Here is a 27,734-nt window from a genome sequence, read left to right on the forward strand (position 1 = left end):
GAGAAGGGAGAAGAGACATATATAGAGAAGGATAAAAGAACAAAACAAATCATACTTTACTGAACAGGAAAAGTTAAAGTTAGTCAACTTTGGAGTGTGTTAGTAGACCAACTTACTATTTTAAAAACTGGCAACAAAGAGAAAGATCAATTATTTATCCTGTCTTACCTATATGAAAGATATCTCAGGGTAATTAAATTGCTGATAAGGAGAAGTTTTTCTTTATAAAGTATTTCAGTCAATAACTAAAGAGAAAAATGATATAATTGGGATACCCCTATTTTATAACCCCTAATAAAATAATGAACATATAATAATAGTGCTAATATCACACACAAAAAAGACAACCAGACACTACTGCACTTCATGACAGAAATACACAAGGCTCTGAAGTATATTCTTGCCAGAAAGAAATTTTTTTCAAGCCTCTCAATCTAACTATCAACTCACAGGAAATATAGGGAACATAGAAACATACTTAAATTATTCCAATTGGAATACAATCAGTAAAATTAGGGCTGTGGGAAACTACACTTGACAAACAATCCAATTTCAATAACAAATAAATTTGAAAAGAAAATCAAAGAAATAAACACAACCAAAAAAATTTGAATACTAACTGTTCAACTAATTTGAAGAGACTATTCCTAATTTCTCTTAGGTGTTTTTTTAAAGTCCTATAGTTGATATATTTACAGATGAACTGTGATATGTTATCTAGGTTATGCTTTGTGATAACTGAGAGCAGAATGAGGAGGGGAATATATAAAACAGTATTAGCCAGGAGTTAATATTAGCTGAAGTTGGGGAACAATATGTTGAATTAATAATGTAATTCTATGCACTTAAATTTTTTTCCATAACGAAAAGTAGAAAAGTTAACTGTCATATTTTATTTAAAACATGAACTTCTCTTAATACTTAAGTCAAATGTTCAATAGTTCTGAAAGCAATCATATGATTCAAACTCATGACAAGTTTCCTTAAAGTTAAAAAGTAATAATGAATTGAAATGAAGTAAAGAGCTACATGTCTTATACTTAATTGACCACACATTACATACACACACATACACTTTAAAAAATGTGTTTTTATTGATTTTGGAGAGAGGAAGTAAGAGGGAGAGAGAGACAGAAACATCAATGATGAGAAAGAATCATTGATCTGCTGCCTCCTGCACGCCCCTCCTGGGGATTGAGCCTGTAACCTGGGCATGTGCCCAGAATGGGAATCAACTGGTGACACCTTGGTTTATGGGTCGACGCTCAACCACTAAGCCACTTCAGCTGGACTCACTCTCTTGATAGTGACCTCGATGCACAAGGCTTAAATGTTAGTAAAATTCAATTAATCAATTTTCCTTTAGTTACCTAACCTTTTGGTGTTACATTTATGAAATGATTGCCATTCTGGCCGGTGTGTCTCAGTGGCTGAGCGTCGACCTAGGAACCCAGAGGTCATGGTTTCGAGCTCGATCCCCAGTGTGGGGGGTGCAGGAGGCAGCCAATCAATGATTCTCTCTCATCATTGATTGGTGTTTCTATCTCTCTCTCCTCCCTTCCTCTCTGAAATCAATAAAAAATATATTAAAAAAATGATTGCCAAATTCAAAATCATGCAGATTTTTCTCTATATTTTCTTCAAAGAGTTTTATAGTTTTAGCTCTTAAGTTTATGTATATGATGCAATTTGAGTTTTTTGTCTAGCTTCATTATTTTGCATGTGGATATTCAGTTTCCCCAGCACCCTTTGTTGAAAGGACTGTCCTTATAAATGTTGAGAACAAAGGGAACAAACTTAGACAACTTGATATGTGCTACATTTTTCATACGACCCAAGACTGTTGTCAAAAAAGGAAATATGAAAAGCAAACAAACATTCAGCCAATTAGTCAGTATTTATTTATTATTTTTTAAAATACTTTTTTAAATTGATTTTTAGAGAGAGAGGAAGGGAAAGGGAGAGAGAGAAAGAGAGAGAAACATCGATGTGAGAGTGGAACATCGATCAGCTGCCTCTTGGACACCCCACACTGGGGATTGAGCCCTCAACCAGGGCATGTGTCCTGACCAGGAATTGAACCAGCAACCTTTCGGTGCACAGGATGACACCCAGTAACTGAGCCACACTGGCCAGGGCAGTCAGTATTTATTGACATTCTTGTATATGTGAAAAGTCTAACACTGAGTGCTGTAGGGGTAATAAATTTAATGCACAGTCTGTATTTTTTAGGAGCTTAACATTTGTTTGGGGAAGTAAGCCACTGTACGAACCAAGTTGACTAATTTAAGGCATGAATGAAAAGCCAGGCCAAATGAGCACTTCAGACAGTGTGCACTGTGGGAGTTTGTAGGAGGCAGTTATCACTGCCAGTTGGGATGGAAGCTTTTCTTTATTGGCATTGGTGTTAATCCAGCTACATAAATCATTTTTGAAAGAACAAAAGGAAAATAGAAAACTAAAGTCTATATACATAGCCCCTTTCTAGCATGTTCCAAGTATCTCCTGTTATTTTAATAAAAAATTTTTCATCAAAAGAGTAATGTGGTCAAATTTAAAAAACACAGGCAACTAGTACAATGAATCTGTTTCCAGTGTTTATAAAAGAGTAACAGGAAACATGACAATTTTTCCTGTCTTTCATATTCAGCAAGTTCAATGTATGGCACTTCCCTTATAATTCTTTTAAAATGAAACATAACTGCTACCACATAAATGTCTTTGGAAACTCTGCCTCTTCTGTGGGCATAGTATTCATATTCCTCTTCATTTTAGTTAAGATTTTTAAGTGATCTGTCCCACAATTTTTATTTTATAAGAAACTGTTAGTGAAAAAGTTACAGGTAATATATAACTTAAATGCAAATGATGAATAAAAAATAATTGAAATAGTAATAGAAAGTTTTGAGCAAATGAACTATTCCTCAATGATAGACACCTGAATAAATTTAAGCACATAAAAAGAGTGTTTTGCATGATCTCACTCTTTCATGGATAATTAAGACCATTACAAACTTTTGAACAATAATAAATACAGTGGCAGAGCTGCCTCAAACCGATTGTCGGACTTCAGTGGGAAGGCCAGGGAGGGTTGGGGGACAGGAGGGAGGGGAGTAAGAGATCAACTGAAGGACTTGTATGCATGCATATAAGCATAACTAATGGACATAAGACACTGGGGAGTAAGGGAGGGCAGGGGATTGTCAAGGGTGGGGGGGAAAAAAGGACACTTATGTAATACCCTTTGTAATACTTTTAGCGAAAAAAAAAAAATCAACAATCTTCTGGACTGTTAAAAAAAAAAAAAAAAAAAAGAGTGTTTTGTATGGGTGAAAATACATTTTGCCAATGAACATGTAGTCCAAAAACTTCCTAAAATATACTGAAGCAAATAATAAACAGAAACCATCAGTATAACTGAAAGTAAGATCACAATATACAACCATAGAGTCTGATGCCTCCACTACAGTAAAGCTTAGTTTACAAAGAAATGTTTCACCTACTTTAGTATTATAACAATTCAGAGAATAAAATGAGTCCTCTAAGAATAAATACTAAGTATTTAAATTTAGGAGACAGACATAACATTTACCAATCTGAGACTAACAAATAAGCACCTGCTGTGTGTTTATCAAACATAAACATCGGTGACATTTTACGAAGTAGTACAGTTGCGTCATCCATACTCCTTGTCCCTGCTATTGTCTACTTGGCATCAATTGCTTCATGGTACCTATGGCTTCGTGCCTTCTTTTGAATGTCATTAATGAATAAAAAAGGCTGTAAAGGATTTGTTTTACTTGGAAGTAGGCAGCTGATGACTCCATGAATTAATTATCTACTGACTTGGTATATGTTTGGATTCAAGTTCAATGAGGTACAACAAACTATACAGGCAGATACACTTTAGACAAATATAAGAACAGATATCTTACCCACATGCAGGCCTCAATCCTAACTTTTGAGATGATGCTCCACAAAGAAACGGATCCTTCAATGCCCTCTTGGTCAGGACAAATAATCTGATCAGGATAGGGTGGTTCAGGGAAATTAACTGAATTGCATTCGTAAGCAGCTAATGTAACTGAAGCTATATGCGGACCCTGTAAAACAAATAGGAGAAACCTAGTTAGAAATATTAATGAAAAGGGAATCATCAATGTACATGCTATTTTAATAGTACTTTAATTGCTATATATTAATAGAAAAACCTCAGCTTTAAAAGAATAATAATCTATTTAACTAAATATTTAATGATAGATGGTAATTTGAAACACTCCTTCCCAAAAGTTCCTCCTGGCTTGCTTTAAAAAAAAAAATCAGATTTATTGATAATGCACATACAGTAATAGTCATTTTTCTGGGTCTATATTACATTAGTTTTGAAAAATATATTCAGCTGTACAACAGCGAGTCAAGATATAAAACATTTCCATCGGTGCAAAGAGTCCCCTTGTGCCCTTTTGTAGTCAATCTCCCTCCCCCAACACTAGCCCCTGAAAACCATATCATTCTTGGGTTGGTTCTGATTTTGTTTACCCATATTTTCATTTGTAGGTTACATTCCCTTTGATAAAAACTTTCTGTGCTGCTATTCTTTTAGGCATAATTTGAGAATATCACTTTATGTCCTTATAAACAGTTGGTGAAGTAACTACCTCACTTATATTTTAATCATATAGATTTAAATGGGTTAATAATGCAATAAAGCCTTAAACAAGGGTTCCCAAATATACATGTATGCTGAAGTGAGGTTTCTACAGAAGAATCAACTAGGCCCTAGTTACTAGGGAGTTTGTTAAAAATATAACCTCCTGTTTGGCTGGCATAGCTCAGTGGTTGAATGTCAACCTATGAACCAGGAGGTCATGACTCGATTCCTGGTCAGGGCATACTAGTATGCTTGGGTTGGGTGCTCGATCACCAGTAGAGCGTGTGCAGGAGGCAACCAATCTATGATTCTCTCTTGTCATTGATGTTTCTATCTCTCTCTCCCTCTCCCTTCCTCTCTGAAATTAATTTAAAAAAAACCCCAAACAATGAAACAAGAGGTAGGAGTGGGAACCTGCATGCTAATAATGAAGCTCCTTTCGAGTTTCAAATAGGTTATGTTCTATTAGGCTAGGTTTAGGAATCATTGGGAAAATAGTAAATTAAGGCTTAGAAAATAAGCAACCTCGGACTAGTCACTTAACTTCCTAGGCTTCAGTTTACTCTTCTGCAAGGCAAGAGAATTAGACTCATTTTATGGTTTTATCCAGCTCCAAAAACTCCAAATATAATCAAATATATCAATAAAATCCAATGCTGATTTCCAAAGTTCTCATGAAGTATAAGACCTAAAAGTTGTACATTCTTAACATGTTGCTCTAACACCCACGGTATAAGTATTCACTTTAAAGCATAAGCATAACTTCTAGAGCCAGATGTTCTGGTTTAGGCTCTGGCCTCTGCCACTTACCTTCTGAGTCTTGCTTTCCTTATCTATAAAATGGGAATAATAAAATACCCCAGGATCTACATTCTGGGGATGTTGTAAAATTTAAATTAGTCAATTCATATAAAGTGTTCATTCTAGGATAGGGATGGGCACTTCAAAAAGTACCAGCCATTAGGTGTTATGAAGAAAAATACTGTATTTGTAGAATTATATATACATATACACATGTATGCATATATAAGTATACATACAATAAGTGATCTCTGTAAGTGTCTTTTAAAATCACATAGTGAAAGAATTTGTGGTTCAAAGACTGCATAAGATCCAGTGAAAAAATAAGACACTAAAGAAATCCTACTGCTATCAAGATAAAATGTTATATAAAACAAAATTTTTTGTTGCATGTTAATGTAAAAAAAGATACTCATAAATCTAAGCTACATTTCTCCCTAAATGAAATAGGTATTTTTGTTCAAATAAAATTCAAGAAATGAAGGTCTACTCTTAGCACTGAACCAATTAGTTATTAGGTTTTTCTGAACCTATGTGAAGAATTTTTTAGTTGGTTCCTCTTTTTCTTGACTTTTCATTCCTAGAAATCCATAAATAGTAATATTTAAGCTTTAAAAATAATTATAGTATGTTTTTTAAAATAATGCTTTTGAGTATTCAGGTCTTAACAAACGTTAGCCATGAAATCTACAACTGCTCCTTTGAATACTATGTCCATAAGAGATTTCACAAATGGGGGAAAAAAAGACTATTTTGTAAACCTAAAAAATAATATACCAAGTTTAAAGTTTGGGGAATTCAGAATCACTGAATAATCAGTAAAAAAATTCTCACTGTACACTTATTAGATGTAATTTAAAGAAAAATTGTAACTTTCACCTTTATTGTTTGAAAACACAGAAGAGAAATGTTATATAAGTAAAACAGAAAAATTCATGTTTGTCCATGATATCTCTATACAATTGTTCCCTGTAGATTGCAGAAAACAGTCTACTCCTGAGTTGTAGAAATGAACAAAAATTGAACTTTGCTAGGAGATAAAATAATGAGATTCCTGAGTCTAAAAAGGGAAATTTTCAGCAACCTGATGAGAATTTTTTTCCCTAAAGAAAGGACAGTTCATTCACACAACTAAACTGATATATATTTTCCATAACCACACTAAGTAAGTCATGATTACTCAGCCTTAGAGGCAGATGTGGTGGTTCCCAGACAAAATGAACAAATAAATTAGCTTCTTGCCTTTTGTTCATTCTCAAGAGTCCATTTAGCCTATACCTGACATTTAGTTCCTAAATATAACTAACCTGACTGAAATATTACTTACATGAAAAAAACAAAAACTAAAAAAGAAAAAAATATTATTGATTAGAAGCATTAAAAAAGTAATATATATTCAAACTACCCTTTAAGTGTATTTTCTAAAACCTACAAGTCCTATTACTATGTATCAAATATGAAAGAATCACATTTTAATCATACTAAATGGAGAAACATGGGAACAAACAAACAGCTATAGTTTAAGAAGAAAAGACGACCTGGACAGAACCACCATAAGCATAAAGATAACACAATGTTACAGTTTTTATGGGAGCATGCAGGTATACATGTATATTGGCTACAGATCCTGGATGTGGCTGAGGGTTTTCCACCTCAGATCATGAAGTAACTGGTACAGACTTCCATTCCTACAGCAAACAACTAGAAAACTGGACAAAAATATATGGAACACTTCTTTTTAGACACTGCACCACAGGACTTCTGGCTGCTGAGAGAAGGGATACACATGAGGGTAACCTATGATGACTCTGGCTCTTGATGTGTAGACACAAACCTGACAGTAAAATCTACAGTCAAAGAGAAGGAGCCCATGCACAGCATGGTGGTCTTGCTAAGAAGAGGAAAGAAACAGAATCCTATATAATAAAGAGCTAACATGCTAATTAGAACAGCAGAACGACTGTCTGGAAGACCTTCCAGATGAAGCCAGGGCTGCAAGGGCCGCAGCTGCAAGTGCTAAGCCCCTGCATGAATTTCGTGCATGGGACCTCTAGCATATAAAAAAGAACAAAATGGAACTTCTAGAGCTAAAACTATAATAACGAATAGAAAAATTCATTAGACAGATCATCAACTGCAGAAGAAAATATAAAGAACGTGAAGACAGGGAAGTAGAAAGTATTCAAACAGAGAGTGAAGGCTATGGGAGAAATTAACCTCCATAACCTATTAAATAACACCAAACAGTTTAACATACATGTGATTGAAATCCTAGAGAGGAAAAGGCGTGTGTTTGTGTGGGAGGTTTATATGCAAAAAAAATACTTGAAGAAACAGTCAATTGTTTTCAAGATTTGATGAAAAACTTCAACCCATCAGCTCATTGCTCTAAAATAACTCAACCAATTAGGATCAAGAGAAAGAAAATAAAACACATCAAATTGCTGAAAATCATGATCATATCATATTAAATTGCTAGAACTCAGTAATAACAAGAAAATCTTAAAGCAATCAGAGGGGATAAAAATAACACACCATCTATAGGAAAATATAGATAAGACTTATCAGACATAATTCAAACCAAAATACAATGGGAAAATTTCTCTAAAATGTTTAAAGGAAAAAAACACCTGTCAATTTAGAATCCATGGAAAATATATTTCAAAAATAAAGATGAAATAAAAACATTTTCAGACCAAAAAAAAAAAAAAAAAAAGCCAAAAGAATTTGTTCCAGTAGATCTGCAGTATAATATATGATTTTAAGAAATTCTCAGAAGAAAAGTGATACCAGATGGAAACTTTAATGTACACAAAGGAGTGAAGAGCACTGAAAATATAGAAGACCCTTCCTCATTTTAAAATCTCTTTAAAAAATAACTGGTTGTTTAGAGCAAAAAAGATGACATATATAAAAGTAAAATATATGACAAGAGCATAAAGTATGGGACGAATAAAAACAGTATACTATTGTAAGGTGGTTACATTATATATACTTTAAAAATGCTCAATCCAAACAAGGTAGGAAAAGAAGAATAAAAAACAGGTGGAAGAAACATTCTGAGGGTAGACTTAAACTCATTCATATTGATAACTACATTAACTATAAATGTACCAAATGCACAAATAAAAAGCAGAGAGTGTTAGACTGGATTAAAAAGCAAGACCCCCAGTACATGACCCAAAAGTACACTAAATAAATGAAAAAGATAAACTACTTTAAAATAATCACAAAAAAGACAGAGTGGCTACATTAATATCAGATAAAGTCGACTTCAGGATAGGGAATTCCTAGAGATGAATAAAGACATTTCATAATGATAAAGGGCTAATTCTCAGGAAAACAAAACAATTCCAAATGTGGAGGTACTCCTTAACAGACTATCAAAATATATTAAGCAAAAACTGACAAAACTGAAAGGAGAAATAAACAATTCTACAATTATAGTTGGGAATTTCAACGCCCTTCTCTTTTTAGTTGATAGAAGAAATAAACTGACAACCAGTATGAATATGGAAGACTTCAACAATATAAAACACTCCACTCAGCAATAGCCAAATAGTATTTTTTTTAGCAAGAATAGACCATATGCTGGGGTGTAATATGAGTCTCAGCTCATTTAAAAGAATGTGTCATGTGGCAAGGTAAACATCAATACAAGGAGTACTTAAGGGAAAATGGCAAATAGAGTCCTCAAAGATTAATTTTTCTAGTTAAGGACTGTGTCCTTTCATCCTTGTGGTGGTCACAAAAGGAAGTCAAACAGCTACATACAGCCCAGACTGTTATTCCCCAGCACAGGAAACTATAAATCCCCTAGCTAGCAACAAGGTCACAGGTAACATTCACTAGTTGCACAGAGCTCCTGAGAGTTCCTAATTTCTGTCAATGGAGGTTCCCTTTAGTGATAAGGAGGTTGAACTTTAGGATCGTGACGAAATGTTATACTCTCATCAGAGAGACAGGCTTCAGGGCGCATTATTGGGAGTGGGGAGTAATTCAGTATAGTCATTCTAAGTGAAGTCAACTCAACAAGATTGTTGCAGTTATTTGTGACATATCGAACATCTGGTTTTGCTTCAGTTCAAAGCCTTCTGTATCCAGTCTCATGAGCTGTATTACATTATATTTTCCAAAGTTTTCATAATGGAATAATTCTGCCTGTCCAGGATAAAAGATGCAGTGCTTGGTCAGGCAAGATTATGTCTGGGTGAGAGCAAATCCATAGTTAGACCAGGGATAAGATTTCTAATAAGAGCAGATATAGGTATTGGTGAAAAAAGTATTTTAACTTGAAAAAAATTATATTTAGTAAAATGACAAACTAGTGTATGCATTGCTGCTTCATGAAAAAATAAATGTTTTCTGTCTTTAGAACTTCACTGAGACATTTCTTAACAAGTAAAAACTTAAAATGGTCATATCAGTTCACTATGAGCCTAATTTAGCCAAGCCTCATTATCAATCAAGATGAAGAATATATCACATTAAGAATACAGTATGTGTATGTGTGAGTTTTTGTAGGGAAAACGAGCAGGTAGGCAGACAGACAAACAGACAGACATTCTTCTACCCTAGGCAGCTCTCAGAACTGATAAAACATTCCTAAAGACTGGAGTTGTTTGCATAACATCTGTAATGTCAATTCATAACCTAATCCATCATCCATACAGAGAAGTCAAGTGAGATCCCAAAGGCAAAATTTCCAATTAGTTTTGTCTGGAAAGTTTAGGGCAAAGGTAATAAAATCAAGAGTCCTGTGCTGATTCACTGGGAAAGCATTTGTTTGCCACAATCCTTCTCTGGAGGAACAAAAGGAGTCAGTGGTTAGTCTGGAATGTGATTCATTAGGAATATCTTGGTGATAAATGAAAGATGACAAATGGTTATGTGCATGACTTGCAAAACCTTTGTTTTCTTTAAGTCCTACTTTAGAAATGCTTTTGCAAACAGGAATTCTACTCGAATTCTCTTAATTTTTGCTTTTCTCATTATAGTCAGAAAACTTATCTAAAGTTATGGTGTACAGCAAATTCTAGAAGGCTAGAGAATAAACTATTGGTTCCAAATGGGCTCCAAGAAGTTCAACTAGTGTTTATATTTTTGTGTGTGAAAAAAGTCCTAAGTTTACAAATTAAGCCTGTAGTCCCTCTCTATAAAATGCAGCACAGTATATCAAAGCAGTAATTTGAGCATTAGCTAATGTGGGTTTTCATTTTCTGAAGCTGTTAGTAACTTACTATATGTAATCTGACTTCTCACATTCCTCATTTGATCAGAAGTCTAACAATAATAATTGTGATTGCCGAAACCGGTTTGGCTCAGTGGATAGAGCGTCGGCCTGCGGACTGGAGGGTCCCGGGTTCGATTCCAGTCAGGGGCATGTGCCTTCGTTGTGGGCATATCCCCAGTGGGAGATGTGCAGGAGGCAGCTGGTCGATGTTTCTCTCTCATCGATGTTTCTAACTCTCTATCTCTCTCCCTTCCTCTCTGTAAAAAATCAATAAAATATATTAAAAAAAAAAATAATTGTGATTATAATGCCCACACAACCAAGATAACAGGGCAAGAATCCATGATATTACATAGTAAAAGCATTATGATAAATATAAAATTGCTAATCAAAACAAAAACTGTATAAACTCTATCATTCATGCTCCAAGTTATAAGGACCTGTCTTTGAAGTCATTTTTATTATATGAATCAATCCATAAATAAAGACATGTTTCACTTTTCTTCTCTAAACCTAAGCAATTTTTTTTGAGGGGGGTGCAATTCAGAGAGGAAGGAAGAGGGAGAGATAGAAACATCAATGATGAGAGGGAATCATTGATCGGCTGCCTCCTGCACACCCCCTACTGGGGATCGAGGCCACAACCCAGGCATGTGCCCTTGACAGGAATCGAACCAGTACCAATCAGTCCACAGACTGACGCTCTATCCACTGAGCCAAACCAGCCAGGGCAACCGAAGCAACTTTTGATCATAAAGTTGATTTAAGAGTTCGGGAGAAATGGACTACATACTTACATCAGAGTTTTTAAAAAGGTTATATATTGTTTAAAATATATACCCAACAGAACAGATTTTAGCTAAACTGTATCTTCTTAGTTTTGATTTAAGCACACATTAATAAATAGTGGCTTAAGGGCAGGAAGTTATCCAGTCTGTGCATACCCCCTTTGTTTGGTGAAAACCCAGCCCCACGTCCTGGAGATCTCGGTTTCTTCTTTGATGTGGTGGTGCTCATAAGAGTTAATACATGAGTCATTCCTTGGGGAAAGACAGGGTAAAGAGCAGATCATGCACTCATCAAAAAGGGCAAACAAACCTTTTCTAAGAAAGGCCTGTTGGTCTTCCGGGAAGAGCCCTGAGTCACTGCCTGCTTACAGACGGTCATTATACCTCTACAAAGCAATATCAAGTCACACCAGAACCTTACTTTTGGCAATCTCTTCCCTTTTGTGTCTTACAGAGGCATAGACAGGTGAACAATGAAGCCACACTCAGAAGTCAAGCAGAAAAAGAGGTAAAGAGGTTGGGTAACAGTTTTTTTTTTTTAAGTTTATTCCACCTCGTGGCATTAAACAACTACAATATTTCTCTTACTTAAACTACCACACTCTTTCATTTCAATTCATAGATATGCATTTTCCAAATAACAATTGCTTTAGGCAGTCAATAGCCATGAGTTGAAAAGTATAATAAATGTCTATACTTAAGAAAAAAACAGCTTTATAATCCTATATAATAAAAGGCTAATATTCAAATAGACCAAAGAGTGGAACAACTGGTCCCTATGACAAGCACTGACCACCAGGGGGCAGACGCTTAACGCAGAAACTGCCCCCTGGTGGTGAGTGAGCTCCCACAGGGAAAGTGCCACTCAGCCAGAAACTGGGCTCATGGTTGGCGAGTGCAGTGGCGGTGGCAGGAACCTCTCCCGCCTCCACGGAAGCACTAAGGATGTCCGACTGACGGCTCCCAGACTGCGAGAAGGCGCAGGCCTGCCTGAGGGACCTCCCACCCCGAGTGCACGAATTTCGTGCACTGGGCCTCTAGTAGTCTATAAAGTACTACATACATACTATACAGTAAGGAAACAGGGTGCTCTATAAATATTCGATAGCAATCAAGATGTCAGATTTTTTAGATGTGCATTTTTACCACATAGTTTAGTAATGAAATAATCCTAAACTTTAAAGCAGAAAATGCCTCTGAATCTTACACAAGGGAAAATATCTCACAACTTTCTTTGTATTTATTTTATAACAAAGAGTCAAAAATGTTTTCTATTAAAAGGGTCATATTGAGCAAATGACCCATATCATTCAGATAATAATGCCTTCGTGTTACAGCTGCTAAGAAAACCGGATCTATTCTACAATGTAATTAAGTAGTCCTAATACTTTTCTACACCCCAACTGCATGTAGACAGGACAACTCTATACTTTGAAATCCCTCCTCTTTGATTCCCAAATGGTTAAAGTAGAAGCCAAAGATAAAAGTTACCTGTAAAATATATTTAACCTTCTATCTATAGCTTAATATTTGGGTGCCTTTTAAAATTATAAAATGACTGTTGACAGTTTTTGTTCTTAGAGTTCTTTGTCTGGGAGCTGGCCTTATTTGAAAGGAATATAGGGCTTGTTAAGCTTTTCTTCAGGAAACTGCTCCACCTGGTGTCAAAAACTGTTCATACATCATATTATTTGGGACTTGTCAATTCTTACGGGACTCATTCTCTTTGTTATTATTAAATGGAACAAACTTTATAAATCATCCATCGCACATAGAGCTTACAAATGGCTCTTTAATTGTTTGCTTGTCTTGTAATTTGATAATATACACGCCTATAGGGAGAATGTCTGAGATACATTTCTCATTATCAAGTACCAAAGTTCCTGTTTTTTGTTAACCTGGTTGTTTACAGAATTATGAGTCATGTTTTTCTAGTACTGGAAATAATTAGAAGGTGGATACTGAAATAATCCCATTACTTCTCCCAACAATTTATAACAATCTAAATCCATAAATTATTTCTCAAAAGGATTGCAATGTTGTAAAAACCTGTATGAAATAAATGCACATATCAATGATTAAACCACATAACTGGAGGGGGGGGGGGGCGCTAAGTAGAGGTAGGCAAAATGGAGACATCTGTAATAGTGTCAACAATAAAAATAAAGAAAAAAACCCCCATAAATTTATAACTAAATCTTGCTATCAGGCAGCTCATTTGGAAAAACTCTTCTAATTTATTTTTCATGTAAAGTGTTTCTTTCCCTTGATGGTTTTCTATACCATTCAAGTACCTGCAGTAGTCTTTTCTAAAACTATAGTCTCTTCTAAAACATCATGTTAAGTCTAATATTATTGCTCAGAAAGAGTAATGAACACATTTAATGCATATGCCGTGTGTAAGTCCTCGGAAAGTGGCTGCTAGTTCACGGACTCCCAAGCTCAACATGCTTCTTCTGGTGTACTACTGCAGTCCCACAAAGGAAAAAGGATTAGCAAACTACAGCTTTCAGATGAAGCCCAGTCGGCCTCTGTTTTTGTGACTATAGGTTGACCTGAAAATGGTCACATTCCTTTACACACTGTTTTTGGATGCTTTCTCATTACACTGACAGATCTGAGGAGTTGCAAGAGAGACTGTATGGCCTGCAAAGCCTAAGATATTTATTATCTGGTCCTTAGCAGAAAATGTGCTGCCCCTGGGCTTTCAAGCTCTGGGTCAGACCATTATTAAGGTGGAAATTTGGACTCATTCAAACACAGAGATGCATCAAGGAAAACAGTAGCCATCTTTCCTTCATTAACTTATTGTTTTTACTCTGAGCATAAGTTCCTCTAGTAAATAAGCATTCCTAGATCACTTGTGTTCTGAATCATCTGAGAGAAAACCTACTACCATAGTTGCTAAGACAAAAATAAAATTTTTAATAGATTTCTAGAAATTATATCCAAGAAGAGTGCTTAGAAGGCACAATCTTAAAAAAATCTGTCAACCACAGAAGCCTTCTTTTGCATCTGATCAACTTATAAAACACATAAGTAAATGAATGAAATCAGTAACTTGTTCTACTTGCTAGATAAGATTTGCTCATGAAATAGACATCAAAGAAACAAAAAGATGACTGCATAAAAAATAAGATCAAAAGATGAAAAGCAGTTTACAAATGCTACTTCATTTCTAATTTGTTACTTAATTTTACATTCCCCCACCACCACCCCACCCCAGCAGAAAACCCAGTCCCAAGGGGTTGAGTCTAGCCCCAAAGAACCAATCCCAGTCCAAACAGAAGAACCCAGTCATGAAAGGAGAAGCCTAGTGCAAAGAGCAGAGCCTGTCTGAACAGCCGAACCCAGTCCTGAAGCTGGGAGCTTGGCCCAGAAGAGCCCAGCTCAGACCCCAACAGCCATAGCCAGTGCTGAAGGGCGGACCCAAGCCCCAAACCGAACATCCAAATCCAGTCCCGAAGGGCAGGCCCCAGGCCCTAAGAGCAGAGCCAAGACCCGAACAACTGTAGCCAGTCCTGAGTGTGGAACCTCTCCCCCACCCCCCAGGCCCAGCCTAGCTTGTAAGAGCCAAATCTAGCTCCTAGCAATACCTATTCTTCCAGCAGGCCCACGGAAGCCAGCCTCAGTGTGTCGCAGTGATTTGCACAGACACCTCTCCCTTGAGAGTCAGCTGCCCTTTCTACCTGTGTCCCCTAGGCCAAGTATTCTAATTTGTTATTTAATAAGGAGTCTTTCCTTATATCAAAATATAACACACTTTACAGACACACTGGAAATCATAAGCATATTGCTATATATTATATAAAAGATACAAATCACATTTTAAATCATTCCTTACACTTGTTTATCTAAATTAAATTTAAAGCAAAGAGCATATGAAAATACTGTTTATAACACCAGGAGTAGATACAGTTTTATTTTCTGGAAAATTCAAAAGAGGATGTTAGCTCTCCTGGCTGGCTTGGTGGTTGAGCACCGACCTATGAACCAGGAAGTCAGGGTTCAACTCCTGGTCAGGGCACATGCCCAGGTTGTGGGCATGCAGGAGGCAGCCCGTCAATGATTCTCTCTCATCATAGATGTCTCTATGTCTCTCTCCTCCTTTCTCTCTGAAATCAATAAAAAAATATTTTTTAAAATAGAGGATGCTATATGCAATATACAGGGTGGGACAAAGGTAGGTGTTTTTATTTTCCTCCAGATTTAAGACTTGAGCCCCAGCTCCTGTCCCCATAAGACTGATTTATATATAGTTCACCCGTATGTTTAATGTGTGGTGCCTGCGGGTTTACCAGGGCATATCCTTGGCCAGCCTCACTTTTCTGGGTTTCCTCTTTAACAAAGATATTAACCTTGTCATTATTTGGTCTTTTCTCATCTCTATGATGTCTTTAAACATATGTTTTTAAATTTTATCAACCTTTTTATGATACTTTCACAAGAGAATTGATCCAAATTGCCTAATCTATCATTACTGGAAATGAAAATGATCAGTGATTTTCAACTATGCTATGACATACTGCTATATTAAAATCAACTGTGGGAAATGTTGCTTATAATTTATTTTTAAAATGTTTATTGATTTTTTAGAGAGGAAGCAAGAAGGAGAGAGTGAAACATCAATGAGAAAGAGAGAAAAATTGAGTGGCTGCCTCCTGCAGGACCTATACCGGGGATTCAGCCCGAAACCCAGGCATTTGCCCTGATGGGGAATCGCACCGGCAACCTCTTGGTGCACAGGATGACGTGCAACCAGCTGAGCCACACTGGCCAGGGCACTTAAGAATTTTTTAAGAGCCGAAACCGGTTTGGCTCAGTGGATGGAGCGTCGGCCTGCGGACTGAGGGGTCCCAGGTTCGATTCCGGTCAAGGGCATGTACCTGGGTTGCGGGCACATCCCCAGTGGGGGATGTGCGGGAGGCAGCTGATCGATGTTTCTAACTCTGTATCTCTCTCCCTTCCTCTCTGTAAAAAATCAATAAAATATATTTAAAAAAAAAAAAAGAATTTTTTAAGAATAACAGCTATATATATGCATGCATATAAGCATAACCAATGGACATAAAACACTGGGGGGTAGGGGAGGCCAGGAGATTGTCAAGGGCGGGGGAAAAAAGGAGACATATGTAATACCCTTTGTAATACTTTAAGCAATAAAACAACTAAAAAAAAAAGAATAACAGCTAAATAACAGCTGTTATTTTAAGAATAACAGCTAAAGCATGTAAATTAGAAATGGTTGCTTTTTAAAAACAAAATCAGAGTAAAAATAATGATAACATAATAATAGCAGCTACAATTTATTGAGTATCTTACATACACTAGCCACTGAGCTGAAAAGTGCATAAATCTGTTATTTCATTTAATCCTCAAAACAGCCTTATAATAGGTATTATTATTCCATTTAAAATTTAATAAAATGAGGTTTAAGAATTAATAAATTCCCTAAATATCACCATCTATATATATAAAAGCCTATGCGACCTTTAGGACTGAACAACCGGAACAACCGTTCAACCAGTCACTATTATGTGCACTGACCACCAGGGGGCAGACACTCAACGCAGGAGCTGCCCTCTGGTGGTCAGTGCGCTCCCACAGCCAATCTCCCATGGCCCCTCCCTCCGGCCGGCTGGCCCCCATCAGCCCCTGGTGCTAATCCATTCATAGAGACCTACTTCTGGGTTGGGGTTGTGTACATAGCAGTGCAGCTCCCTTGCTGTGATCTATTGAAAGTCAGCCCTCAACACAAGGGTTTGTCTCACTCCCGTCCTCTTCCTTCCCTAGGGGCCGCCCACCCGCTGTGGTGCCAGTGTGGCAGTGAGGGAAGGAGGAGGGAGGGGAGGCGGGGAACTGCGTGGTGGCGGGGCGCAGATGGCATCCATTCCTTCCGCGCCTGCCCGGTGACTATCACCGCCTCTCCCAACCCTGCCAGGGCCCTTGGGCCCAGGCTAGGATGGGGAATCGGGGGGTGGGTGGCGGCGAATGCGGCCCTTTCCCAGAGGGGCCGAGGGCCAGCTCCCTCCTCAGGGCTGGTAGCCAACCTCCTCTGCCCCCCCTCCCCTGCTCCATGCATGAATTTGTGCACTGGACCTCTAGTTAGTAATAATTTGGTTAGGCATTCAAACCTAGTTGTTTAACTCTGAATATACCCTATTTACCTCCTATGATAGGAATGAAAGATTTTAGTCCCATAACAAGATCACCTTCAATAACCTCCAGATTCTTAAATATTAAAGAAAAAGATGGGATCATGCCATTATATTTGAAACTGGGCATGCCACGAGAGTATGTCCTACACGTAAACATGTAATGGAAAGAAAGGCTGACTGCTGTTAAAGTAATTAATGAATATGGAAAACTATTAAGACAATTACTTTCACTCACATGCATTAACTGGTATTACATAGGCATAAATAGAGATAAACAGAATATCCCTCTCATTTAAGTAGAGTTTTTGAAGGGTTTCATCTTCATCCAGAATAGAACCTGCAAATGTAGTAGTGTGTTGGTTGTATGAGCACTGCCACCTAGTGGCAGCCAAATATAGACAACTTAGAAAAAAGTTCTAAAAGAGTGGCTGGTTCTTAACCTTTTATAGGTTAGAGAGATTATATGTTCTTTTTGCCAGAAAGATGCAAAGACACATAGCAATATTTATAGTATTTTAGGGAATTAAAAGACTTCCTGAAGTCAATTTGCTGACTATTAAAACTAATCTGAAAGAAGATATGCACCCCCATGTTCATTGCAGCTTATTTCCATAGCCAAAACATGGAAGCAAGCCAAGTATCCATCAGCAAATGAGTGGGAAAAAAGGTTGTGATATATGCACAATGGAATACTACTTGGCCATACAAAAGTATGAAATCTTACCTTTTGTAATAGCATAAACGGACTTAGAGGGTATTATGCTAAGTGAAGTTAAATGGGACAGAGAAAGACAAATACCATACGATTTCACTTGTATGTGGAATCTAAAGAACAAAATAAAATAGAAACAGACTCATAGATAACGGAGAACAGACTGATGGTTGCCAGAGGAAAGGGAGTTTGGGGATCTGGATGAAAAAGGTGAAGGGATAAAGCAGTACAAATTGTAGTTATAGAATAGTCAGAGGAATGTAAATTACAGCATAGTGAATACAGTCAATATTATCATAACTATGTATGGGGTCAGGTGGGTACTTGAAATACTGGGGGTACCACTTTGTAAAGTATATGACTGTCTAACCACTATACTGCACACCTGAAACTAATACAGAATAAATAAAATTGTTTATTGATAAACTTAAAAATCAAGACAAACTTCCCATTTTAAAGGCAGATATATAGTTATCTAATTTTAGGAAATAAAGTAACACGTTCAGATCAGCATCTAGTTGTATTCTCCTAACATGGTCACTTGTTTTTTTTAACTAGAAGTTAAACTCAAAAATGTATAACATGAGAATGTTAACATCACATCTCCCTAAATGAGGATTATGTAATGCCTCATAAATGAAAGAAGGTATAATTAGGACTTTCCAAACACAATCACATTTCACAAATATAAAACAAAAGGAACGGTGGCCCAGCTGGTGCGGCTGGCTCAGTGGTTCAGTGTTGACTTATGAGCCTGGAGGTCACAGTTCGATTCCCTGTCAGGGCATAGGCCTGGGTCGCGGGCTCGATCCCCAGTCGGGGACGTGCAGGAGGCAGCTGATCAATGATTCTCTCTCATCAGTGATGTTTCTATCTTTCTCTCCCTTCTTCTCTGAAATCAATAAAAACATTAAAAAAAAACCAGGTATCAAGCCATGAAAAGAAATAGTGGAGCTTTAAACGTATATTGTTAAGTGAGAGAAGTCTGGCAGAAAAAGATACATAATGAATAATTCCAACTATATGACATTCTGGAAAAGCCAAAATTTGCTAAGGGTTCATGGGTGAGGGGGCAGGAATACAGTAGGAATAAATATGTGGATCACAGGGTATTTTTAGGGCAGTGAAACTATTCTGTATGGTACTGAAATGGCTGTTATGTAACATTATGCATTTGTAAAAACCCATAGAACTTTAAAATACAAAGAGTGAACTCTCATATAAGCATAACCAATGGACACAAGACACTGGGGGGTAGGGGAGACCGGGGGAATGTCAAGGGGTTGGGGGAAAGGAAACATATGTAATACTCTTTGTAATACTTTAAGCAATAAAAACAAAACAAACAAACAAACAAACAAAAGAGTGAACACTAATGTAAACAATGATGTGTTTAGTTAATAATATGTCAATATTCATTCCTCAATTGTAATAAAGGTACCACACTAAAGCAAGATGTGAATAATAGAGGAAACTACCATTAGGTTGTATACCTGAAACTAATGTTATGTCAACTGTACTGCAATTTTTAAAAAAGAAATTTGAGCCAGGCTGGTGTGAATCAGGAGGTCATGGTTGGATTCCTGGTCAGGGCACATGCCCAGGTTGTGGGCTTGATCCCCAGTGGGGGGCATGCAGGAGGCAGCCAATCAGGGACTCACTCTCATCATTAATGTTTCTATCTCTTGCTCCTTCTCCCTTCCTTTCTGAAATCAATTAAAATATTAAGAAAAATAAATTTGAAAAATAGGGAAAACTGTGTGAGTGTGTGTGTGTGTGTAAAAGTATATGGGAACTCTCTGTCCTTTTCTGCTCAATTTTTCTCTAGACCTAAAACTGCTCTAAGGAATAAAGCCTATTCATTAAAAAAAAAAAAAAAAAAAAAAAAAGTGTTCTTAATCCTTTACAAATTTTCCTTTTTGCTCTATCCAACCACTGGCACCAGCAACCCACCTGGATCAGGTGAAGATTTAATTTACCTAACAATATAATTACAATATCCCTTTAAATTTCACTTTTCAGATACGTACTTATAATAAGTACTTAATAAACAACTGAACACATAACTGTTTCTATTCAATTAATAATGTCAATATCTACTTAGGTAAAAAACCAACTTATCTTTGACTCCTTCTTCCCCCATACATCTCTTTGTACCAATAAAATTTCTCTAAGATTTGACCTATTTTATTACAATGCCACTGTCATTCCAACTACTCTTGAAATAGTAAAAGTTTTATGCCCTCTTTTGTTTTCATTCAGCTTGAGTTCTCTTGAAAATTCTTTTTTGGAAATATCCCTTCCTTGCCATACTTTTTGCCTGTGTCTCTCAGAAGGATTATTGTAACTACTCATCTTCTCTCCTACCTTCAATCTACCTCCCAATATAAAGCCAGAATTATATATTCATAAAATGCTGGTCTGGTTATTTTACTTGTATTTAATTTTAGGGCATTTAAAATAATTCTAAATAATACTATTTACTCAAAACAAACAAAACTCAAATTTATCTAATGTGAAAAAAGTGGACTGATCGACCCTGGACCCCAGTTCATTATCAGCAGTGATAATCTACAAAGCTTTTATGTAGCTGTTATTAGAATACAACACAGTTTCAGATGCTCCTTGACTGTATTTTTATACTTACTGAACAAGAATAATATGTCATTTTATAAAGGTTTTGTTTCTCATGGATATTTATTTGAACTTACTGCACACTTTTATAAGCTTCATTAAAATCCCTTTTAAGGTATAGCAGAATCTGCTACCTGGGTTACTTTTCAGATACTTTTAAATTAATCAAATGCTACAAATGAGTTCCTTAATTTACCCAAAGAAACTCAGAGGGCAGGTCTAGAAAAGAATAGAAAGGTAACTTGTACCCTGTAATTCCTTCCTTTTGTCCTCTATCTTGACCTCTAGGGTAGCATTATTCTAAAAATGTATTATTAACGAAACACACATTTGGGTTACTTCCCTAAAATTTATATCTCTATTTGGAATAAAATCAGCAAGCAATCATGAACAGAATTCTAAAATTCCAAGTTTTAAACTCCCATAACTTGAAGAAGTTATGAATTACAGATTAATTCTCAAGCAATTCTTCAGACCATCAACTCAGTAGCCTTCAGAACAATCATTCCTTAATACTTTTTATGCCTGCTTCAGAAATGAATTCATGAAGCATGGAGACTGGAAGCGTTTGCAGTATTTAACACTTTTCAGCAATCAGTACTACTGTGACAACTTTCCACCTGTCTCCCACCCAATGAAGATCAAGCTGTTTTCAAATGTGGAATTGCTGTGAATGTATCCAAGGACAAGAATAGAGTGAAACAAGAGAGGAATCCAGGGCACAAAATGTAATGAGGCCCTCACTCATCAACCCACAGGTAGACATGCCCTGAAGGTGCCTATTACATTCTGTGCCCTAGATGTCTTCTCGTCACCCTCTGGTCCTGGTTCTGCTATTATTCCAGTTTATTTGTCAATGTTCAAAGAAAAACCTATTTTTTATCTCTCTAATTTCAACTAAGTAAAAAAAAATATTTTTTAGGAGGGGCTCATTTTATACTTAGATTTAAAAGGATTTAAGAAAGGATTTAAGAAAGCATTTAGTAATACATATATAATGCTTCATCAACTACATTCAATAAGAACGTCAAAATATTGATTCAGGTGTGTACACAGTGTTTGAGGGTGTGAAGGAAGACACTGTTTCTCACTGGCTGATTAACAGAGAAAGTAAACTGTCCAAATTAATTCTAAGCCTTTCATGGAATTTTGTGCATTTAAATAACTTCATTTCTTAAAACGATAATTGCATAACTAAAAGAACCATTATTCCAAAATCTGGAAAGCAAAAAACATTGTCTGGCTAAATAAATTTAAGGAAACAATATCATTTGCTTAAGAGGTTTTTCCCTTTCTCCCCCCCCCCCCCCGCACCCCCCCCCCCCACCCCGCTTCTATTTTTAAATCCTCAACTCAAAAGGAAAAACAAAACAGAATTCTAAACAAAACTCAAAGCACTGATTTGAGGATTAGAATGCTTTTAAGACACAAAGATAATTAAGTTAAAATCTTGGAATTTTAATGTCTGAAGTAAAAATACCAATAAAAATACAATCTCTTCTAATCTTGCTTATTAAAAGTTATTCTTACCAGATAAAGCAGAAAGGTGTGCAGTCCTGTTCCAAGCCCAACAGAAGACAAAATTCCTAAGCCTATCCAGTAGGCATACAAAAGAAACTGTTTCTCTATACGTTGCACATACTGAAAAACAAAAGGGTCGAGGTGAAAAACCAAAACCAGGATTTGTAAACAGAAATGTGGTATTTATCAACTACAATCAAAATAAGATAAACCAACTAAATAGGTTTCCAATAGAAAGTATGAATATTAAAAACCCTTTGAAGGGAATTAATTCCTTTAAATATATGATAGCAGAGATGACAAAAATTCCATCTTGTTGGAATAAAACTCTTGTTTCTAGACCCTTGAAATCCTACGACTGCAATATTTATAGGAAAAATGCTAGTTACTAATAAGATAACTATAAGAATAAAAATTTTCAAGATATTTAAAAGTTACAAAAACTTTAAGAAAGCATAATATACAGTGGTAAGAGAGGGGCAGTTATTTACATAATATTTGTGAATAGAATACTATATTCTTATTTACCCAAGTAAAAAAGTGAGAATAAAATATTTTTTGTATATTTAAGACCAAGATGCTTTTCAAACAGGAGCAAAATGAAGTCCCCTGGGATATGGATGGACTTGCTGGAAGAATGCCAAAATACAGTCTAGATTCTCACACTGACAAATAAATTCATCAAGCCAGTTCCCTGCAAATTCTAATAGCACACAGATTTCTGTAAAATATTTTTTAATGTATTTAAAATTATAAAAACTTTTCTGAGATTAGAGGTAAACTGCTTTAAAATATAAAATATTAGAACCATATCGTATTCGAATACATTAATGTTTTTCTTTTTAACAAAAGTTATTAACAAAATGTCCTACTTTCCCTTCAGTCATATTGTACTTACTACCGGCAAATGAACTTCCATATATATATAAAGCCTAAACGTCAACCTAGGATGAATATATCTGTTTGGATGGGTCACAGGAATGTGTTAAAGAAACTAGGAAGACTTTGATAGTGAGTAAAGGGTTCATGCTGCTTTGACTAAATACCGCCAGGAAAGTTACATTTAAATCCTTGAAGCTGAAAAGGGAAGATATATACCAAATGTAAATGCTGAGCAGCCATGAACTGCCACAGAGTATTTTAAATATGTGGCCTTAAAAGTACATTAAGAAACCAATTATGAGATAAAAACAAACAAACACACAAACCTAATGTTAAGGGTAGAAATTCTATGAAATCCACAACAGTCTCACTTTGAAACTGTCTGGGATTGACAAAGGTTCGAGAAGAGAAGCAGAGTTGCTGAACCTCTTACCTGTTGATGTGCTCCTTCCACATAATACGTAGCTATAAGCACAGCAAGCAGCAGCAAACAAGACACCACAATGTTTTGACGATGCCATAATCTTAAAAAACATATTTAAAAAAATAAAATATTTCAGTTTCATTTTCAAGTTTCAGCATTCTCAAGATAACTTCTTGTTGAAGCACTTCGGTTATTTAGCTCACCTACAGAATCAATTATTTCTGTGATAAGCTCTTTTGTCCTTAAACACTATGATCTCTTGGGGTACAGAAGGAGGTCAAGGGAAGATACATGGATATAGAACTCAATTTAGTTCCCTTATCTAAAGACTGGTCTTGTTTACACCAGACTTCAAATTGGGAGAAGCATCCTATATAATAAAAGGCTAACATGTAAATAGACGGAATGGCAGAACTGAACCGGTGCTGTGACATGCGCTGACCACCAAGGGGCGCGCACGGAACATGGCGGGCATCGGCAGGAGGCAGCAGAGCATGGAACATGGCGGACATCAGCCACAGTAGGATGGTGGAGCAGGTGAGTAGGGGCACCAGACCAAGGTGGGGTACTGGTCGCTGTCATTGGGGCGAGCCTCTGGTAGTTACTGAAAATTCTTTGCCCCCACGCGCCACGGTCCTGCCTGGCGCTCACACCCGGTGCCAGCACTAGAGCCAGCACTTCAACCCGCTGCTGGTGGCCAGTGCCGGCCCCAATCGCTCGGCAACATCAGCGGGTGCAAGCGGCCGCTGCTGGCCCGATCGCCCCTCAGGGCTTCTCCACTTCCCCCTGCTCCTGAGGGGCAATCGGGCAGCAGCCACTGCTCGCACCTGCTGACAGCGCAGAGTGATTGGGGTCTGGGGCCGGTGCCAGCAGTGGGTGCGAGCGGGGCCAGTGTTGTCAGCGCGTGGGAGTGGCAGCGGCAGGAGCGGGGCTGCCTGCAGGCAGACAGTGGACCGGGGCCGTGGTGGGAGGGGCTGGGCAGGAGCATGGAGGAGGGGCTAAGCAGGGGTGTGGAGGATGGGCTGAGACCCACCCCTGCCCACCACAACCTTGTGGCCCACAGTTACTTCCAAGGTGCATGAATCTGTGCACTGGGCCCCTAGTTATAATATAATGGAAAGAGTATTGGCCTTCAAGTCAGAAGACTTTGATCAGAGTCTCAAGTCCCTTAAATATTACACTTTGAGTAAGACACTTAACCAATCTGATTCTGTTTCTCATTTTTAAAATAATAATAATCATATACTTGTTTTACCTTCTTTATGGAGTTGCTTTAAGGCTCAAATGAACTAAAAAATGTTACAAAATGCTTTATAAACTGTAAGTACAATAAAAATGCAGGATAATATTACAGATAATAACTTGGAAAGGCAAGCCAAAAAATGATAAGGCATGTAAAAGTTCAACTTGCTCTTTATGATATCTGAAATAGGGCTTACACGCACTAAATTTAAAAATAGAATACATTTCCGTTCTCATTGGCTCAAACTATCAGTAACAGTGCCACGTATCCCGAACCTTGTCCTACGACAGAGTAAGTGTATCCAATGTACACAGGCCTTTCTTCTGAAAGTAAAGCCCAGAAGAAGGAAAAAATCTCCTTTTCAGGATTTTGCTTTGCATAAAAGATTCAACATGAGACAGTGGTCAACTGTAAATAATCCAGTGAGCAAATAGCAGTATGTTCTCTTAACCTATTTTCTTCAAACTACAGAAAGGAAAATAAACATGTTCCCATAACATTCTAAATTTAATTAATTCCCTTGCTAAAGCAGGTGGCAGGGAGTAGGAGATAGCTGAAAATTTCTAAAATTACTAAGTAAGGTTTATGTAAAAGGTAATGGAAGACTCTTTACTTTGAGGTCCAGTCCTTCAAGATTACTAGGATTTCCAGAGAAAAATACTGCAAGGTAATGAGTGGCTGTCTCCACAGGACAATATTCTGCCTTTCTTCCCGATCCCTCTTCTTCTTTTCATTCATTGAAGAGGGGTCTGAAAAACATGAGTGCAGAAATTAAACAAAATGCTCGCTTTTTCCAATCACTTTCAAAATTCATCCCACATTTGAAGGACTGCATATAAACCTCAAAAAAACAATGTGGTTCACACTGTGACAATGGGCTGGGTGCTTCTGCTCTATGCAATTATTGTCAGGACACAAGTTTCTCTTTTGTACTGGAATACTAAATGATTCCACTCCTATGAAGGGCAATTTAGCATCACTTTTTAGGCCTTGACCCATAATTACTATGAAGAGTAAAAAATATATAATTAATCTTATATAAGATATAAGAATCTTGTATTATGATATAGAATATCATTTTATTAACAAGATAACAGATATATTTCTATTTTATTCTAATGAAAAAAATATTATTTAAACCTGTAATCAGCGGTTCTCAACCTGTGGGTCGTGACCCCTGAAAATACATCCTACATATCAGATATTTACATTATGATTCATAACAGTAGCAAAATTACAGGTATGAAGTAGCAAGAACACAATTTTATGGTTGGGGGTCACCACAACATGAGGAACTGTATTAAAGGGTCGCGGCATTAGGAAGGTTGAGAACCACTGCAGATCTTCTCCCTCCAAACCACCATACTTTACCTGTGAAGTTTCCATTATATTGTTCCTTGTTCATTGCTACACGTCTCTGGTCACAATTTTTTCCATTCTCTGCCATTTCATAGATCAATAACTCTTGAGGAGCTAATAAAGCAAAATAAAATCCAGTGATACATGACATAATTCTGCTCTGCCCCTATGACTAAATAAAACTGAATACAGTAACATGGAAGTAACACTACACATGCTATCTGAACAATGTGCTTACTGTTTTTGTACTTGGAGTAAAGTTAAATGAGATCATACCGGTGGGGCCCTATTTCAATAGTACTGGTGAATTTATAAGAGCATCATCCCGATATACCAAGATTGTGGGCTTGATCTCCAGGCAGAGCACAAACAAGAATCAATCAATGAGTGCATAAATAAGTGGAACACAGATCAATATTTCTCTCTCTCTCAAAAAAAAATCAATAAAAAAATATAAAGAGGCCCTGACTGGTTTGGCTCAGTGGCTAGAGCGTCCGCCTGCGGACTGAGAGGTCCCGGGTTCGATTCCGGTCAAGGGCATGTACCTGAGTTGCGGGCACATTCCCGGTGAGGGATGTGCAGAAGGCGGCTGATCGATGTTTCTCTCTCATCGATGTTTCTAACTCTCTGTCTCTCTCCCTTCCTCTCTGGAAAATCAATAAAATATATTAAAAAAAAATATATATATATATATATATTTAAAAAAAAATAAAAAGAGGTGAAAAGACACCAGATACCTCTCTCTGCCTGCACACAGAGGAAAGGCCATGTGAGTACACAAGAAAACAGCTGTCTACAAGCCAGAAAGGAAGGCCTCATCAGAAACCAACCCTGTCAGTACATCAATTTTGGACCTCCAGACTCCAAAACTCTGAGAAAATAAATTTCTGGGAGAACCAAGATGGCGGCATAGTTTAATGCCGGAGGTTGCTGCCTCGAACAACCACTTCAAAAATACAAATAAAAGACGGAACGGACATCACCCAGAACCACAGGAAGGCTGGCTGAGGAGAGATTCTACAACTAGAAGGAAAGAGAAATCTATACCGAGACTCAGAGGAGGTGCAGTGCAGAGGTGAAATACTAAGGTGCGGAGTGTATGTGGAGTGGGCTGGCGGCGGAGGGCGCGGTTGTTGTTTTCAATCGGGAGGGAGTTTCAGACTCTGAGCTCCAGATCCGGGCGAGTCTCTAGGGACCCAGACTCAAACGGGAGAAGTGGGAAGGCAGCTTTCTCTCCGAGGTTTGCAGCGGTTGCAGAGCCGCTGGGGACGGAACTGAGAGCAGCTATAACTGCTCCCCCTGCCTGCCCTGTAGGTCCCCGGGGACCC

At 37.2% G+C, this 27,734-nt stretch overlaps 1 protein-coding gene across 1 annotated transcript in view; it reads right to left on the reverse strand.

The window, feature by feature from the left end:
* VMP1 (vacuole membrane protein 1) overlaps positions 1-27,734 on the reverse strand; it is a 103,144-nt gene that overhangs the window by 58,059 nt on the left and 17,351 nt on the right. Inside the window, exons 2-6 of the mRNA XM_070395369.1 lie at positions 26,419-26,520; positions 25,661-25,796; positions 23,814-23,904; positions 22,508-22,618; positions 3,936-4,103 (exon numbers count right to left, since the gene is read on the reverse strand). Coding sequence (XP_070251470.1) covers positions 3,936-4,103; positions 22,508-22,618; positions 23,814-23,904; positions 25,661-25,796; positions 26,419-26,494 — 582 coding nt within the window. The 5' untranslated portion in view covers positions 26,495-26,520. The remainder of the gene's footprint in view (positions 1-3,935; positions 4,104-22,507; positions 22,619-23,813; positions 23,905-25,660; positions 25,797-26,418; positions 26,521-27,734) is intronic.

Source organism: Myotis yumanensis, unplaced genomic scaffold (assembly GCF_028538775.1).
Source record: "Myotis yumanensis isolate MYYU_CA2020_CCGP unplaced genomic scaffold, mMyoYum1.0.hap1 SCAF_16, whole genome shotgun sequence".
Classification (NCBI taxonomy): domain Eukaryota; kingdom Metazoa; phylum Chordata; class Mammalia; order Chiroptera; family Vespertilionidae; genus Myotis; species Myotis yumanensis.